Source organism: Micromesistius poutassou (genome assembly GCF_964030765.1).
Source record: "Micromesistius poutassou genome assembly, chromosome: 3".
Taxonomy (NCBI): Eukaryota; Metazoa; Chordata; class Actinopteri; order Gadiformes; family Gadidae; genus Micromesistius; species Micromesistius poutassou.
In genome coordinates, this window is record NC_140273.1 from 19,797,176 (window position 1) to 19,814,188 (window position 17,013).

Consider the following 17,013-nt stretch of genomic DNA (forward strand, 5'->3'; position numbering starts at 1 on the left):
ATCCTGCAGTGCTGGTCCCAGTAGTACTGGGACCACATTGAACCAGTCGGACATCTATGCAATTTATAACAACAGATTGGTAATAATAATTGCTGTTGAGTGGGTGAGCTTAGCTGAGGTGGTAGAGCAGGTTGACTTGTAAGTGGAAGGTTGCTAGTTCGATCCTAGGCCCTATCTGAGTGTCAATGTGTCCCTGAGCAAGACACTTTATCCTAACTGCTCCTGACAAGCTGGCTGCCGCCTGTGTATTGTTGACTCGGATGCCGTCAATGTGTGCATTAACCGTTGTTAGTGGCTTTGGATTAAAGAATGTCGGGACAGTAAATGGTCTTCTTGGTCCGTCTGCAAAATAAAGTGTATTTAAATGTAATCATGGAGAGAAACCCGTGTAAAATACAGAGTTCTGTTTTTTATTCTTATTTTGTTTATTTTTCATTTGTACAATTTATCTATTTTAGTTGAAGTCACTGCTCCTGATTTCACTCCAGTCCAGTTGGTGGCGGTAATGCTCCCCAAAGCTGTTAACCGCCCATAAATAAGAAGTAGAAGAAGGTTCAAACACTGCCCTCCGGTGGACCACAGAGGAACTACACCAAACACGTCACATGTTGGAGCAACAACGAACAGCCCGAACTGTGTAATCCCTTCTTCTCTTGTTCAACAAACAAAGTAAAACAACAAATTAGGAAATCTCTGGCCTAGCATAAATAATAAACCCCTTTGATTTCTATATTGAAATATTACTTAAAGATATAACGTCGTTTCCGGTGACCTGACCGAACACCTCTGTCGTCACTTCCTGCACGCCGCCGTAATCGTAATCGTCTGCTGTTCTGGTTTAGAAGGCCAAATAGCGACAGATCGGTAAGCTCATTACGTTCAAATGTCTTATTACAGTCCTAAAACCCGTAGGTGGTTTCGACATGCAAAACTTAAACAATGAATAATTGTGTCCATGTCCAAGTCGAAGCGTTAGTGTCGCTGGTAGCCGTCCCTTAACCTCCCATCTCGTCCTTGAGATGTTGTGGAGTTGGGCTGACCCCAGGACCGGCGCTCTGCGGCTGAGCACTTATACCCTGTGCATGAAGGCTTTTTCAAGATCACTCTCCGCACCTGGATCAGCCGATTAGCACTGCGAACAAGCTAATTTATGCTGAAGATCATAATGTCTTGATGTGATTTTGAACATTGTGAATGTTGTTGTCAGCTCAAGTTTACAGTCTGGAACTGGTTTTCAGAAAACGGATCTGTTCACTCAACTGAGGCTGTTGAGTGAATAGTTTTAGTCGCGACGTTCGTCACATGAAGCGTTGATGTACATTCAGAACCGAACCGCTGCCCTTCAAACGGGCCTGCGAAACAACCAGCAGGGGGTGCTGCCTCACCGCGCATGCGTGGTGGCGCAAACAGGCTCAGCTGTAGTAGTGTTGTTTACACTTTGAAGTGGACTCTTCTGTGAAAGTCACAAATAGTTGTGTGTATTTTGTGTGTTTTCTTCTCCTCCTGACACGTTTGATTTTCGCTTCAGCGTTTAAACGTGATGGCTGCAACTCTGCGTTTGCTCTACTCCACGTCCAGGCAAGGTAAGGTTTCAACAGCCATGGATTCAGACACTGCCACTTTCTTGCCTTATTCACATTGTTGCCTTTAAACTAATTCCTTCTAAAAGGCTAAATGTCGAGGTATACACATACTCATTACTTGTTTTTCCTCTACATACATACATACATACATGTACTGTATGTATACTACACATATACATCTATACCATCTGTTTTACATCCAAATGAACATTGGAAACCTACTTATGTACAATAATGATTGGTATTTATAGGAAGTATACAAGTCATGCTGGTGTAGCTCAGCATCACAGCATTTGATTATTGAATTCTCTGTCATTGTCTTATTGTTCCAAGTATCCATATTCCCTTGCTCATGTGTTATCTATATTAGGATGAGAGTGGGATTTCTACTGTGTAACTTTGCAGTGGAATAGCACAATTAGAAATGTTCACATTTGCATCTTTCCAGTTGCTCCTCTTATGGTGTCTACCCGGTCGCTTGTCCTCTGTTGCTAACTGGAAATGTGTGATGATTTGCCCTTTTCTGTATGGTGATGATGACAATCATGTATTTTTCTTTCAGGGTCTTTTGCGACTGGCCAGAGTCTTGTTAGGTGCTTCAGTGTGTCTGGGCAGAGAGAGAGTTTCAGTAAGTACAGTAAGACAAAACACACCAATTCAGTCACAGTGAGCTTTCATGCAGTGTAACACGGTACAATACTAATCTTATTTGCATCACAGCCACAGCGTTTTCTAGATATTTGTCTGTCAAAAGTTCAGAAATAGACGCATATAAAATGAATTGCATTCAATAAAGACCCACACAAAAAGAATTTAAAAAGAAAAAAGAATATCAACAAATTCTTCAGAGATTCTTCAGCGAGGCCCGAGGCTACTCTGCAGCCACCTTAAGAGTTTGCTTTGTGTTACAGAGTTCCCCTTTGTGTTACAGAGTTCCCCTTTGTGTTACAGAGTTCCCCTTTGTGTTACAGAGTTCCCCTTTGTGTTACAGAGTTCACCTTGTGTTACAGAGTTCCCCTTGTGTTACAGAGTTCCCCTTGTGTTACATAGTTCCTCTTTGTGTTACAGAGTATGTGAATGCCCAGGAGCCGTCCCTGGACATGAAGGCCATCACAGATCGGGCCGCTCAGACTCTGCTGTGGACAGAGCTGTTCAGAGGTCAGTAAATGGACTTATTCTAAGTCACTTTGGATAAAGGCGTCTGCCAGATGCCCTAAATGTAAATTAAAGTACAACCTGTTCCTGCCTGCGTGCTATTTCAGCACTTCTAATCTTTGCTCCAATGTTAACCCTTCATGCAGTGGGTTTTCATTTCTATATTTGTACGTTGTTAGTTGTTGCTTTTATTAGAGATGCTCCGATTGATGATCGGACACTGATCATGATCGGCTGATATTGGCTAAAAGTAGCTTGATCGGAGAACCCCAAAAGCGCAGATCAAAAAAGCTGATCACTGAACGTAAATTACTTGCTCAATTTAATTGAATTTTTTTCAAATCAGAACTTGCCAGTGGCAGCATGAGTTTCCCGTCTACAACATTGTGTTACACTGCCAGGATTTCACACGGTCACTAATGATGGCAAAGGAGGCAGTTTAACATTCAGTGTCGTTTACGGAGCACTTGCATGGCTCAGTACGGGCGCAGGCACATTTCAGTATCGTATATGACAGTCACATTCTGCAGAGGCTTTGATGAACGCATTGAGCGCCATGTTTCAGTCACGGCCCAAAAATGCTGATTGGAGCATCTCTAGCTTTTATCATATGATTGTATGCAGACATTTGAATCCAAGCATATACTGTGCATTGATTTTCTGATCTATCGTCAGCTGCTTCTTGCCAACAGAACTTTGCTGTTAGATGTAATCGGCTGTTGTTGTATGTGTCTGCTAGTTTTCATTCTATATCATTTTATTATAAATGGGTTAACGGTAGTGCACCCACATGGCTTTCTCTACAGCCATCCTCCCTGCCACACATGAGCCCCCCCCTCCTCCAGGCTGCTTCCAGAGGCAGCCCCGTACTCCACACTGAAACACTAACGTGTTGCTGGAACGGAGGATAAAACCAGTGCCACAAAAATCAACCTCCCCATAGCGGCTGTGTGTTAATGGTTATACAAAAGTAGATTATTGGAATAATAACGATGATATAACGATCCCATTAATCAGCAGAAAATATATTGCACAACTTTATTGAACACTAATCAAAACATTGCCGGATGTTGAAGCGCGAATGACACTGCGGTAGGGGTGGGCGATATGGCAAAAATATCACTTCACAATTTTTTTCAGGCAGGATCAGGATCCACGATCTTATCACGATTCTTTTTCATTTTGGTTTTTGCACGTTACTGAACAGTACAAGTTACTGTTTGACTGTCAGCATACTTTTTCGGGTGCTTTCTTTTGAGGTGGTTAAAAAGGTTTGTCGTGTTGCCATCCGACGTGCGAACCTTATCTTTGCAATTTTTGCAAATAACTTGTTTGCGCCGTGTCGGTTCTGGAATATCCAAACCAGTTCCATATTACAGACGTCTAATTATTTTTAGGGACCAACTCCTCCGTGTTGTCATCCATGCCGCTACGTTGCCAAATAAAAAGGGGGAGGGGATTCAATCCAAGGCACTACCTACTGTTTGTTATATTGGTTTATTGGTGTGTCTCTATAGGGAAGGCGTGTAACGGACTAGCAAATTTTTGATTTAAGATGTGGCTGAGAAAACAACTTTGGATGCGTGTATGAGCCATAGAACTGCAACTGATTGAATGTGCACTAGGGCTGTCATTTTGGAGAAAAATCAAGTTTGAATGGATATCAAATATCAAATATCAAGCAATGTATTGGAATATCTACAAGGCCCCCCCCAAAAAAAATAAAACACCTTAACGGAGATTCAATCACAAATGTATTATGTGACAAGAGGAGACATAAACAGGACTTAGGCCATATCCACTTTGTTTGAAACAGGTTATCAACTTATTCAATATCAAGTGCCACTATGCATATCACAAAATGAGGCTATGCAATGAAAAACAAAAAGGGAATCGGAACTGCACAGCGCAACAATGACGTGACAACTTAAACGGGAGACAGCAGCAGGAGTACTAAGGCTTATAGCCTATCTGCAATAAATAATAATTTCTTAATGTTGTTTGCTAGAAACACCAATCCATCCACTTGATCTGGATCAAGTGCGGCTCTCTTTTTATTCATGAATCAGGATATATTATTTGCTTGACTAGCGTGCCCGCGAATGGATGAGATGGCAAACAATAAAATAAAAAGTAAAAACCAAACAGTCTAATCATAGACTGTAAAAAACACACAACAAATATATATTCGAATACGGATATGTCACGTCATATTTGAATGCATATTCGAATATCGAATAAAAAGTGACAGCCTTAATGTGCACTGTAGCATGATACTAACGATCTCTGTGTAAAGGCAGATCGCGGAGACGTTTGAGACATTTGAATCGTTCACGACCTAATGTCGTCATATCGCACACACCCCTACACTGCGGCAGGTGTGGTGTTCTGCTGCGTCACAGCTCTTGTGTTTTGACCCCCTCTACTGGCCAGGGCTGGGCATGACGATGAGCTACCTGTTCAGGGAGCCGGCCACCATCAACTACCCCTTTGAGAAGGGACCCCTCTCTCCACGCTTCAGAGGGGAGCACGCCCTCCGCAGGTACCGCCCGCCTCAGGTTCACTGATTTGTTTATCTGCTGTCTGGAGTCAGAAGTCTGCTTCGTGGATTGTGAATAGTAGGTATTGAAGTAGTTAGTGTACATGGGCGTGGGTCCCAGAGCCGCTGTATGGGTTAACCTATGTGAGCCAGGGGTGTAACGGTTCCCAGCACGTCACGTCTTCCGACAGATTGAAAGGCGGTACGGTGGACAAAACAAAGGCCCCTGATTTGAGTCAAAGCAATATTATAATAATAATAATAATAAACAAATATATATATACTTTTTCCTAACAGGACATTATTATACTAATGTTATACTATATGCGTAGTGACCATGTAACCTTTTACTGGCATATCATATACACCAGTAACAATGATGACTATCAATAACGTCAGGGTTTTACTGATCAGTAGAGAACACAGAGTGATCAGTAGAGTGATCAGCAGAGAACACAGAGTGATCAGTAGAGTGATCAGCAGAGTGATCAGCAGAGAACACAGAGAGTGATCAGTAGAGTGATCAGTAGAGTGATCAGTAGAGAACACAGAGTGATCAGTAGAGTGATCAGCAGAGAACACAGAGTGATCAGTAGAGTGATCAGTGGAGAACACAGTGATCAGTAGAGTGATCAGTAGAGAACACAGAGTGATCAGTAGAGTGATCAGCAGAGAACACAGGGAGTGATCAGCAGAGAACACAGAGAGTGATCAGTAGAGTGATCAGTAGAGTGATCAGCAGAGAACACAGAGTGATCAGTAGAGTGATCAGTAGAGTGATCAGTAGAGAACACGGAGAGTGATCAGTAGAGTCATCAGTAGAGAATACAGGGAGAGTGATCAGTAGAGTGATCAGTAGAGAACACAGGGAGAGTGATCAGTAGAGTGATCAGTAGAGGACATGGAGCAGGCCGCCTGGCGGGCGGTGGCGGGCCCGGGCCGGTCCACCGCCCAGCACGCGCTCTGGGTTGTAACTCGTTTTGTTTTTGTGTTGTTCAAGGTATCCTTCTGGAGAGGAGCGCTGCATTGCCTGCAAGTTGTGTGAGGCCATCTGCCCTGCCCAGGTGTGTGTGTGTGTGTGTGTGTGTGTGTGTGTGTGTGTGTGTGTGTGTGTGTGTGTGTGTGTGTGTGTGTGTGTGTGTCAAAATGTCTGTGTGTGTCTTATTACTATCAACGTTTCTGTGTGTATACTACGATAGATCTGGTCTGCTGGAAATCAGGGACAGAAAACTAAAAATGGCCTTGCACTGAACTGACCCAGACTAAAACTAAAACTGTATGTAACTGTTACTTAGGTTGCGTTACTTTCTTTGTAACGCGTTACACACAACACCGTCTACCGGTCACACCGATCACACTATAACGTCAAAATCCATACCATAGAGCAAATTCACACCGGTGTAGTCTCTGTACCGTTTATACTGTACACCCCTAGCAATGCAAGGAAAGCTCTCTTGCTTAAATTGACACAATCTGCTTATTTTTAACCTTTGTAACTCAAAACGGTCAGAAAGACCAAACATAATTAGTATCTCAACTCTAAACTCTACACTGCCTGCGAGAAGATAATATTTTCTCGCATGTTGACATTTCATAATGTGCGGATCATCAGCAAGTCTTCAAATCCTTGAAGCTCCTGTGACCTCGGGGAAGTAAAAACACGTTTACCTGCTGTCTCTGTGGCCCAGAAGCCTAATATAATGAATGTGCCGGGTCATAAGGGAGGCTCTCTCCTTACACAAACCCTGGGATTGCATCCTAAAAACTGCCATTTTTCTGAGCTTGGCAGCACAGGAAGCAACTTTCTGATAGTTGGCGCCTGTTGGTGTGAGGCTGTCCTGCCTTAGCATACGTCTGTGTGCAGAACCAGGACGGACACGGGCACCACCTCAACATGAGGCAGCTTCAAAGGGTGGTTCTGCCAAGCAGCGCATTGGTTTCTTGGCACCTTCTGCAGAAAAAAACACACAATCTTAAATGAACAAATGTATAAGCTAATTGTAGCTTCCCGGCCAGGCCTGTGCGGTAGGTCCAGAGGGACGAGCCAGGCCGGGTCCCTGCCCCTGTGGGTGGGCCTTGTATTGGTGTGAGTGCTGACCGGCGCTGTGTGTCCCCAGGCCATCACCATCGAGGCTGAGCCGCGCGCCGACGGCAGCCGGAGAACCACCCGCTACGACATCGACATGACCAAGTGCATCTACTGCGGCTTCTGTCAGGAGGCCTGCCCCGTGGACGCCATCGTCGAGGTGACACACGTACACGCACACGCACACGCACAGAGGTTTCTCTATCATGATGGTCACTTACCTTCCCCTGTCATCCCCCCCCCCGTGGCTCAGGGCCCTAACTTTGAGTTCTCCACGGAGACCCACGAGGAACTGCTCTACAACAAGGAGAAGCTGCTGAACAACGGAGACAAGTGGGAGGCGGAGATCGCAGCCAACATACAAGCAGATTACCTCTACCGATAATACCACTCACTCACACACTCATACACACACACACACACACACACGGCAACGTCCATACTGTACTTTAAGACACATGCGCTTCAGTTGCATTCAGGCATTCGTAAATTATTGAAAACATCAACAGTCCAGTCTGGCTTCGCCCACAGTTTTTGCACAACCCAGCCTGTGGCCCATTTCAACGTGTGGCACAGCGCAGCATGCACTTTGATTGGGCTAGGTCTACTGCCTGTCAACTAGGTTAGGAGGCGGGTTGTCCATTTGATGTAGCTAGTCTAGTATGAACTGTTCTTATGGCCCCTCGCTGGGCTCACTCTGCAGCATCATTACCCATGGTTTCACCGGGTTGACTTCAGGAGAATTGTATAAAGGGTAAAAAGACTTGTGGACATGTAATAAGAAATTAAACTGTTGTTTTGAACTTACCTTTCCAATGCGTTCTGATTTCGATTGTGTGTTCGTTTTCTGACTTTTGTTTGTATCATGATGGTAAGAGTTTATTTAAAGTTAGGAAACATTTAGTCCCAAATGTCCCCATATAGAAAACCGCCGTTTGATTTCCATATGTAATATGATTTAGTTTGGCAGACAGTTGCTAGGCTAATCAGGAGATCCGTAGGTGGGTTGAAGCAGCCAATCGGCACACGCAACAGCCTGAGTGGACCGAACAAATGCCCTCAATAGGCTAGTGGGGAGAGAGGGCGGGACTTTCAAACGGCTTCAGCGGGAGTGCTTTCATGTTAACAGGGTGAGTGGTGAGAAAAGGAGGGCCTTCTGTTAAAGTTTCATGTTTTGGATATTGCTTTATGTAATTATTTGTCCAATAACCAAAAGCTACACCCCTGTGAGTTAGGACAAACGATGAACTGGTTAATGAATGTGCAGAGGAACAGGCCATTGTGTGTCACATTGTTATATTCATGACATAAGTGTGAACATTGTGGTATGCCTCCCACGCAACCCATTTGTTCGTGATAACTTGGCCATAGTTCAGTCCGAGCTGCCAACTCTCACGGTTTCACCGTGTGACACACGCTTTTGCCTGTTTACACACACCACACATCCAATTTCTCATGGCAAAAAAAAAAAAAGCCGAGACATGTTCGTTCCTTTCCAAACTCCCCGACGGTAGAGTGAGACAGCGGGAGAAACTACCTCGAGACGAGACCCCCCCCCCCCCCCCTCCCCGTGAACAATTACACCCGCGGACCCTGCTATAATGCTATAAGGTATGCATTACAAGATTCTACAGAATCTCACTCCGGCCAAAACCCAAAAGTTGGCAGCCCTGGTTTAGTGATCAGAAGTAGCAGACTACAAAAACATTCATCTAGACTGGACCAGCATAACAGAGCGTCAAACTAGCAGCCTGTGAGAAATGTACTGATTTCCATTTGAGACAAAATTGTTCAATTAAAATTAAAAAAAAAAAAAAAAAAGTTAAAATGTATTGCTGTTTGTTTTTTGCAAGTGTTCAAACGCCCCAGTGGCAGAGAACAACGTGGCTAGTGCCCCCAGATAAAGTGAGCTCCAGACCCCTGACTATATATTTTTTAGCCAGTGGCTTGTGCTTGAGTTGTCTCCTCTGTATAAACCATGCTGTTACAGAAGTATTAGTGTTGCTATTCATTTAACGGGACGGGGCAAAAGGATCTAGAAACAAAATACACAAATATCCAAAATGTAATTAATCATGTCAAAGTCAGCTTAATAATTATTTGAAGGCTTCATATCGGAGAATTGTCTCTGATTTGTGTAGTTTGCTTTAAATAAGCACAGTAGCCTCATTCGGCTGCACTGTAGCTGTGATGGGAGTGTTGGGTACCAGTGACTAAATCCATTGCTATCTGAAATTACTTCAGATTGCAATGGATTTGTGGATCAATGATGATGCTTTATGCACGCCATGATAACACCAGAGTTTTGGGATGAGAGACAAGGAAGGATGGGGGCGTGTTATCACCATGGTTACGACCCATGTCAACTTTGTTATAGTCTTATAACACATATAACACACATACCGTCCATATAACACACATACCGTCGTTGTGTATGTGTGTTATATGGAGCGATGTGACAATTGCTTCACAGACTGTGGTTTTACACTAGAAGTATCCAAGAAGCTTAATCCTATCTCAGACACGGAAATCAACCTCCCAATAAAGGCTTTGGGTTCACTGACTCTGTGATAACTTAATTAGATGTAACTTAAAGATTTCCCATCCCTCACTTTAAGCTTACCATTTAACTTTTTCAGGGGGTGAAAAAAATAAATAAATTATAGTTTCCACCCTTCACAAACTACAATCGATAATATACATCAGAGATGCAAGGCCACACCACCCTATCAGAACCAATGTGGCCCCATCCCAGACTTAAACACCTTTCTATTGTTGCATCAGTGATATGTTGATGGCCATGAAGGGGTTATCACTGAGCATCAAAACCACACGCCTACGCTGGTAGAGCTCCTCCATGTCATTTGCATAACACTTCCTGTCAGGTTTTTTCTATTAAACCATTAGCCCTGACAGTCTGGGGCACATTCATTCTGTGACAGCAAACCAATCAACAGCAAAGTGGACTTTTGAGGCAAGTAATATATCTTTAGCATTCAATGTGATTATGATCAAGTTATTTTACATCTGTTACATCTGTACCAGTGATGTATTTCGGTGTTTGTTTGGTATCATGATCATCTCCTTTCCTGTGCAGCAGACGCCCCAGAGATGCGTACCCTTCTCCTCTCCTCCCTGCTGCTGTCTGTGGTGTTGGCCTCAGCGCTACCAACCCTCGATTCAGTCCAGGATCTGAAGAAGACGGGCTTCGGGCTTAGTCAGTCTCACCATGGCCTCACGCTGCTGAAGTGGTACGTTAAGACGTGCCTGGGTAAAAAGAAGGCTCTGTGCGACCCTGTGGCCGGAGCATATGGATTTCACCGGTACGAGAACAGGGAAAACTTGCTGCCCAAGATACCAGGCAAAAAAAACAACACTGCCTACTACACCCTTGGCAACCTCCAATCACCCCACGCCGAGGAGCTGCCGTGTTACGTGAGGAAGGACTACAACTGCACTATACTTCAGAGCAATGCGGACAGAGTGCTGGTGAAGTACACCAAAGTCAACAAGACGATCTCTGACATCTTCATCTCCGAGCATTACAACAAAAAGAAAACCTATAGAATTGGCCCCAAACTCCTTGACATCCTCAAGAAGCTAGTATCCCACTTTTACATAGAAATATGATGCATTTTACTTACTGCAAAGTTTAAATGCTTTTAACTTGATCAAAAGGCTCACTTAATGAATGTATTTCATTGTTTTGTATTTGATGGAATATATAAAAGCAGTTGTTGAAATAAACCGTCACTACGGTCTTAAGTCCGTGTTGCAGGGTTAATTTTCCAACGAATTTGTGCAATTTGCTTGTTGGTAATAAACATTTAAACAGTTATCCATTGTATTTAATGTTGTTGGGCATCACAAAACTTAATTTAATACGAAAAATAAGGTACGATTTTAGCGGTTTGCAACTGATTCTCATTTCCCCCACAATGCATTGCATGGCGTCATGTTAGGCAGACGACAGACTGAGGCCCTTGAGAGTAGAGACTAGTAAGAGAGTGTTCAGCAGATTATACAGATACATAGATAAATACATAGATATATATATAGATAGCCTAGATAGATAGATTGCCTATTCAAGTATTTATTATTGCCAAACGTGCCACAAATCGTCGGGAATTAATTTTGGTGATTCGGCTCACACAGGACAGTAGGCTACAAGACCACACAGAACAAGGGAGACAACATGACTGGACATACACAAAAGACATCACATTAAAACTAGACACATGCGTTGATAGATGGATATAGCTAAATATGTTATATGTTACATATAAATATTTTTTGCCAAGCGGAGCCAGCCAGTCAGTGGCGTAACATCATGATGATGGCCCCGGTGCAAGTCGGGAGTTGCGATCGGACGGGATTGTTGAGGGGGGGGGGGGGGGGGTGTCTATTCTAACTTAACTTACCTTAAGTTAGAATGGACACTTTGGGTCCATTCCAACTTAAGGTAATTTAAATCTTTGCAGTGACAGAATGTTGATGATAGAACTGATTGTTGTGCATAAGAGTGTGCGACTGTGCGTTGTGTCCTTTCCGGCTTCGCACTACTGCATGGTTAGTTGTGGTCGGTTGTGGTCTTAGTGAAGCAGCCTAGCCTTTGAGTGGGAGAAGTAGTGATTGTGTACGTTCGTGCGAGAGCGAGAGAGAGCACACCCGCCGTGGCTGGCGCCGGGTGTCTGGTTCGTTGTGGGCTGTCAGCATCCGGTTGGACGAATGTGTGTGTGTGTGTGTGTGTGTGTGTGTGTGTGTGTGTGTGTGTGTGTGTGTGTGTGTGTGTGTGTGTGTGTGTGTGTGTGTGTGTGTGTGTGTGTGTGTGTGTGTGTGTGTGTGTGTGTGTGTGTGTGAATGATGTATCTGTCTGATCGTATTTGCTGTAGATGGATGGTTAAATAATGTCACACGATCGGTCATACTGCAGGCTCTCATTTGCAAGTTCACTGATTGCGTGTCTGATATATATCGCATTTATTCAGTTAATTGCTCTTCTAAATGCGCCAGATTGATGCCAATTATTGTCGTGCATTGTAATGTAATTATTGTAATGCACATCTTTGCCTCTCCTTGTTATAAAACAACGTGCATCGAAACAACTTTAGCCAATGCAGCCTCCTATGTCACTGACATAGGAGGCTGCATTGGCTAAAGTTTCTGCATTGGCTAAAGTTTCTGCATTGGCTAAAGCGTTTCCAAAAAGCATTGGACATAGGCTATGACCGTCATAGCCTATGTCCCCACTAGGGGAGATGCTGGAGACTCAGACAATGCACCACACATTCGCAAGAACAGGAGTCAGTCTGCTGATAATATTCGGCCACAACTGATGGGCAAAAACAAACACATCACATCTATGGTATGCCTTTTAAACTTTTTTTAACCAGGGCGCCTCCCGCCTTTCTCAAGGTTAGGGAGCTGAACAGGGAGCTGGACCCGGGTAACCCCCACGCCAGCACGGAAAACACACACACAGAGAACCATCATGCTCTTCTGAAGCAGAACTTCCACGGAGGCGAAGCTCCAGACGACCTCAGCGCTGTTAGGGACTTAGAAAATATTCGACCTCTCACGCTTTATGAATCTGTATCACCTTTGCTACTTTACTCAATAAATCCGAGGCCCTCGTGCTGACAGACTTTATTACCTCTCCGTCTCATTTCATCTGGTCAAGTAACTAGACTGTTTTTCCCAACAAGGAGCAAGATACCTACTGCTCGTTTTACACCTAACACCATTTTTAGCTACTGGGGGACCACAGGCAGGCTAGGGGAACTCATATTAATGTTAGAAAACCTGATAAAGTGAAAATTTCATGCCATGGGACCTTTAACACCTGTTGCGTTTTCCCCGTAGACTGCAAAGAGAAAGCCGTGTTTGGTGAGAATACACATCTTTGTTAATACTCAGAGAAGTATAACAAACAATCAGGCTGCCTTTCGGCGTTTGAAGGTTTGCTTTATTTATTTAATTATTTTTCCTCGTACGTCCCTAGAGTGGTGACTCTTACTATTTCATAGTTGATTTTTATTTAATTGGTAGTCAACTTAATTTCCCCCTAAACCTCTGTGTGCAGTAGGTGGGTTTTCTTTATTTATCCCCCATTGTACTTTTGCGTACATTTTGTGGGTTAGTTTGGTTTTGTCTGGGCAGTAAGTTTTACTGATAATATACAGTATAAGGCTGTCCCTATTGTCATTGTTATTTTTGTTTGGCATTATGGCCCCCCAGACATGTCATTTTTGTGGAGCGACCATGGACCCGTGTGATGGTCACAGAGAGTGTGCCCCATGTTTGGGCAAGGCTCACCTTTTGGAGGATGTGGAGTCCCCATGCCTAGCTGCATTGGACCTGCTGCACACAAGGCACATCCTGGAGTCAATAGAGGAAAAGGAGTGGTTCACCACTATCAATCTCAAGTGTCAAGTGGAGTCTAGTGGCTGGCAACCCATCGTCCTGGAGTTTCCGGCTGCCTTGGGCTGAGTACGCCCACAACACACTCAAGTCCACATCTACTGCCATGTCTCCATTCCAGTGCCAGTTTGGTTTTCAGCCACCTCTGTTTCCTGAGGTGGAGACGGATGTGAGTGTCCCGTCAGCGCTACAGTTCGTGAGACGGTGTAAAAGGACCTGGAAAAAGGTCCGACAGGCTCTCCTGCAGACCTCCAAAAGGAACCAGCGCCAAGCTAACCGGCTTCGGAGGCCAGCCCCCAGCTTCCGCCCTGGTCAAAGGGTTTGGCTGGCCGCCAAGGACCTCCCACTGCGGGTGGAATCCCGCAAGCTGGCCCCTCGCTATGTGGGCCCCTTCAAGGTGGTCCAAAGAATCAATCCTGTGTGTTACCGCCTCCAGTTGCCTCGCTCCCTTAAAATAAACCCCACCTTCCATGTGTCCCTATTACGCCCTGTATTCACTTCCCCTCTTGCCCCTGTCCCTGAAACCCCCCCTCCCCCCCGTGTTATTGGAGGCCAACCAGCCTTCACCGTCCGCCGTATTGTGGATTCCCGTCAGGTTCGTGGAAGGTTGCAGTACTTGATTGACTGGGAAGGATACGGTCCAGAGGAACGTACCTGGATTCCAGCACGGGACGTTCTCGATACAGACCTCCGAAAGGACTTTCATGCCGCTCACCCTGACCGCCCTGGGTCCTGTCATGGTTCTGAGACATATATTGGCATTTTGGACTCTGGCGGCACCTAGTGGCCACACATATGTTATTTAGGTATTTCCTGTTCCCCTGCAGTCCCAATTACTCCTGTCACCTGTGTCTCGTTTCCCCTGTCACATGACCAATCAAGCCATGTACTTAAGCCCTTCCTTTGACACTGTTCTGTGCTTAGTCTTTGATGTGCCACTTCGAACTCTGACCCAAGCTTAGCCTTGAAAGATAGATTACTATTGATTCACTGTGTTTTGATCCTCCCTGCCTGTTCTCTGGATTACCCACTCGGATTTGCCCTTTGGTACGACGCTTTGAATTCTTTGTATTTTCACCAAGAGTCTACCTATGTTTAGTTTTCTTTTTGCTTTTTGGAATTTTGCCTTTGTTAGATTTTTGACTTTGGACTTCTATGATCTTCTGTGTTTTTGCCCAAGGACTTGGTTACAATAAATAACACTAAATTAAGCTGTCTCTGCACTTGAGTCTACATCCTCCTCGTTTCCCACTGGGTTTGGAGTAGAACTGTGGATCTGGAGATCCGGGCTCGATTCCCAACCCTGACAATATTGAACATGTTTTCTATTGATATTGATCAAAAGCCTATCACGATACGATAATTTATTGTTTTATTGCCCAGGCCTAGTGTGTGTGTGTGTGTGTGTGTGTTTATTTGTTTTGATGACTTCCTTTTATACCTTATTCATGTGCATAATTATTTTCGTTCATCTTTGGAGCCTGCAGTTGTTATTATATTGTAATGCTGCTGTTTTATATATTACTTTATATATTACTTTATATATTACTGATGATGCTGCAGTTATCCTGTTATTTTGATACTCTATGATGACATGTGCGGGGGGGGGGGGTTTGGACAAGGAGCCATTCCATGTGACCTGATAGGTGTGAGTTCGGTGAGAGTGGCGAGAAGGATCTGGTGGTTCACGTGTGGAACGCCACGGACAGGTCGAGGAGAATGAGAACCGATGAGAGGGACGAGGCTCTGGCAGCACGGAGGGACTCAGTCACCACGAGGAGAGCTGTCTCAGTGGAGAGTGCAGTCTTGAAGCCTGACTGATGAGGGTCAAGCAAGTTGTTATGTGAGAGATAGGCGGACAGTTGGTTAAGGATGGCACGTTTCAGTGTTAGAAAGGAATGAAAGAAGAGATACCGGTCTGTACTTCCGGATGTCAGTGGTGTCAAGGGTCAGTTTTTTAAGGAGCGGCTTGATTTTAGCAGTCTTGAACTTGTCTTTGGACTGTAAATACTTCGGATATATGAGAGAAGCTACAAAATAATTCTTAATAAGAACAAAATGTTTGTATATATATGTATGTCTGTCCCTCTATGTCCCTCTGGTTACACATTTCACATAACCATGGAACGTGTGAAGTACAGTCTTTAAGTTGACTTTTGACATTTGTGTATCGAGTCATGAAGTTTTGTTAGCGCTAGCTTAGCATTGCAGTCAGACAGAATATAGAAAGCGCAGATAAAAACCCTGACTTTACGGGGTATGTAAAATGGTCTGCATCCAAGCAGCAGGATTTCCACGTCAGGGCAGCAAAGTTGTTCAACTACAGTGGTGTTTGTGCACCAACAGTCATTGAAGTAAATGCACAAACCTCCACCGGTCTTCTAACCCGAGTCTGCTGTCCTGTCGGCTCGGTAGTCAGTGCGGCCAGCTAGCTCGATAGCCGCCACCGGGGTCGTGCTGTCCAACCATGTTTCCGTGAAGATCAAGCTGTGACAGTTGTCCACGTGTTTCTATGTGGACAGTCGCAGTCGGATTTCATCCATCTTGTTCCGGATTCAGCGGGTATTCGATAAGAAGATGGTGGGAAGCGGTCTCCTCCCCCGTCTCCTCCTCCGTCTTGCAGCCTCGGGAGTACCGGGTGGTGATCTGGCGATCTCCGTTGTTGTTATCCGTTGCGATAGTACAAAGTGCTACCAAGACAACGAAAAACTTATGCCCACTGTGAGAGCTCCTAGCCACTGTGACTCTGCGCCCTAACCCTAACCTTGATGAGGATGAACGTGTTTAAAAAGGGCATGATGGCCATATACAACGCATGACATGACATGGGAGAGACGCCGGATTTGTAGGTTATATAAGGATTCACAAAGTTTTGTTTTGTGCCATTATAAATCCCAAAGCTCATTAGCTTGGTAGGCTACCAGAACATACAGTTGGCTAGCTACGTTTTGTCAAGCAGGGAAGCCGGTGTAAGCTTTCTCTTGTTTTGTCAGTTAGTTTGAAGGCGTGTGCTTTGTATGTCGGTGCTTTTGACCAGATTTAGTAAACCGGGTGTCAAAAGTGGTCCAGAAGAGAATAATTTGAAGAGGAAAAAAATCCCTGGATGGATTGAGTTGTGGGTGGGCGCGTTTTATTCTTGAAAAATGTTCTAGTTGAGATCATTTTTTATGGAGTGAGCTGCAGCATTAGGTGCAGGTTTAAGTGTTGCATACTTAAGCATAGATTGTGTT

At 44.5% G+C, this 17,013-nt stretch overlaps 2 protein-coding genes across 3 annotated transcripts; both read left to right on the plus strand.

The window, feature by feature from the left end:
* The first annotated feature begins 791 nt into the window (after window positions 1–791).
* On the plus strand, window positions 792–8,170 carry ndufs8a (NADH:ubiquinone oxidoreductase core subunit S8a). The gene is made up of 8 exons (XM_084465139.1): window positions 792–864; window positions 1,529–1,583; window positions 2,146–2,211; window positions 2,652–2,741; window positions 5,172–5,280; window positions 6,278–6,341; window positions 7,395–7,523; window positions 7,617–8,170. The coding sequence occupies exons 2-8, from the start codon at window positions 1,541–1,543 to the stop codon at window positions 7,746–7,748; spliced, it is 633 nt and encodes a 210-aa protein (XP_084321265.1). The 5' UTR covers window positions 792–864; window positions 1,529–1,540; the 3' UTR covers window positions 7,749–8,170.
* Window positions 8,171–10,279: 2,109 nt separating this feature from the next.
* Window positions 10,280–11,201, plus strand: LOC311340685 (uncharacterized protein). 2 transcript variants are annotated; one of them, XM_084465556.1, is made up of 2 exons: window positions 10,280–10,337; window positions 10,461–11,201. In XM_084465556.1, exon 2 carries the CDS (start codon window positions 10,475–10,477, stop codon window positions 10,991–10,993), a length of 519 nt encoding a protein of 172 aa, XP_084321682.1. In that variant the 5' UTR covers window positions 10,280–10,337; window positions 10,461–10,474; the 3' UTR covers window positions 10,994–11,201. The 2 variants fall into 2 exon arrangements, with proteins under 2 accessions (XP_084321682.1, XP_084321683.1); XM_084465557.1 differs by having other exon boundaries at window positions 10,283–10,337; window positions 10,464–11,201.
* The last annotated feature ends 5,812 nt before the right edge of the window (window positions 11,202–17,013 follow it).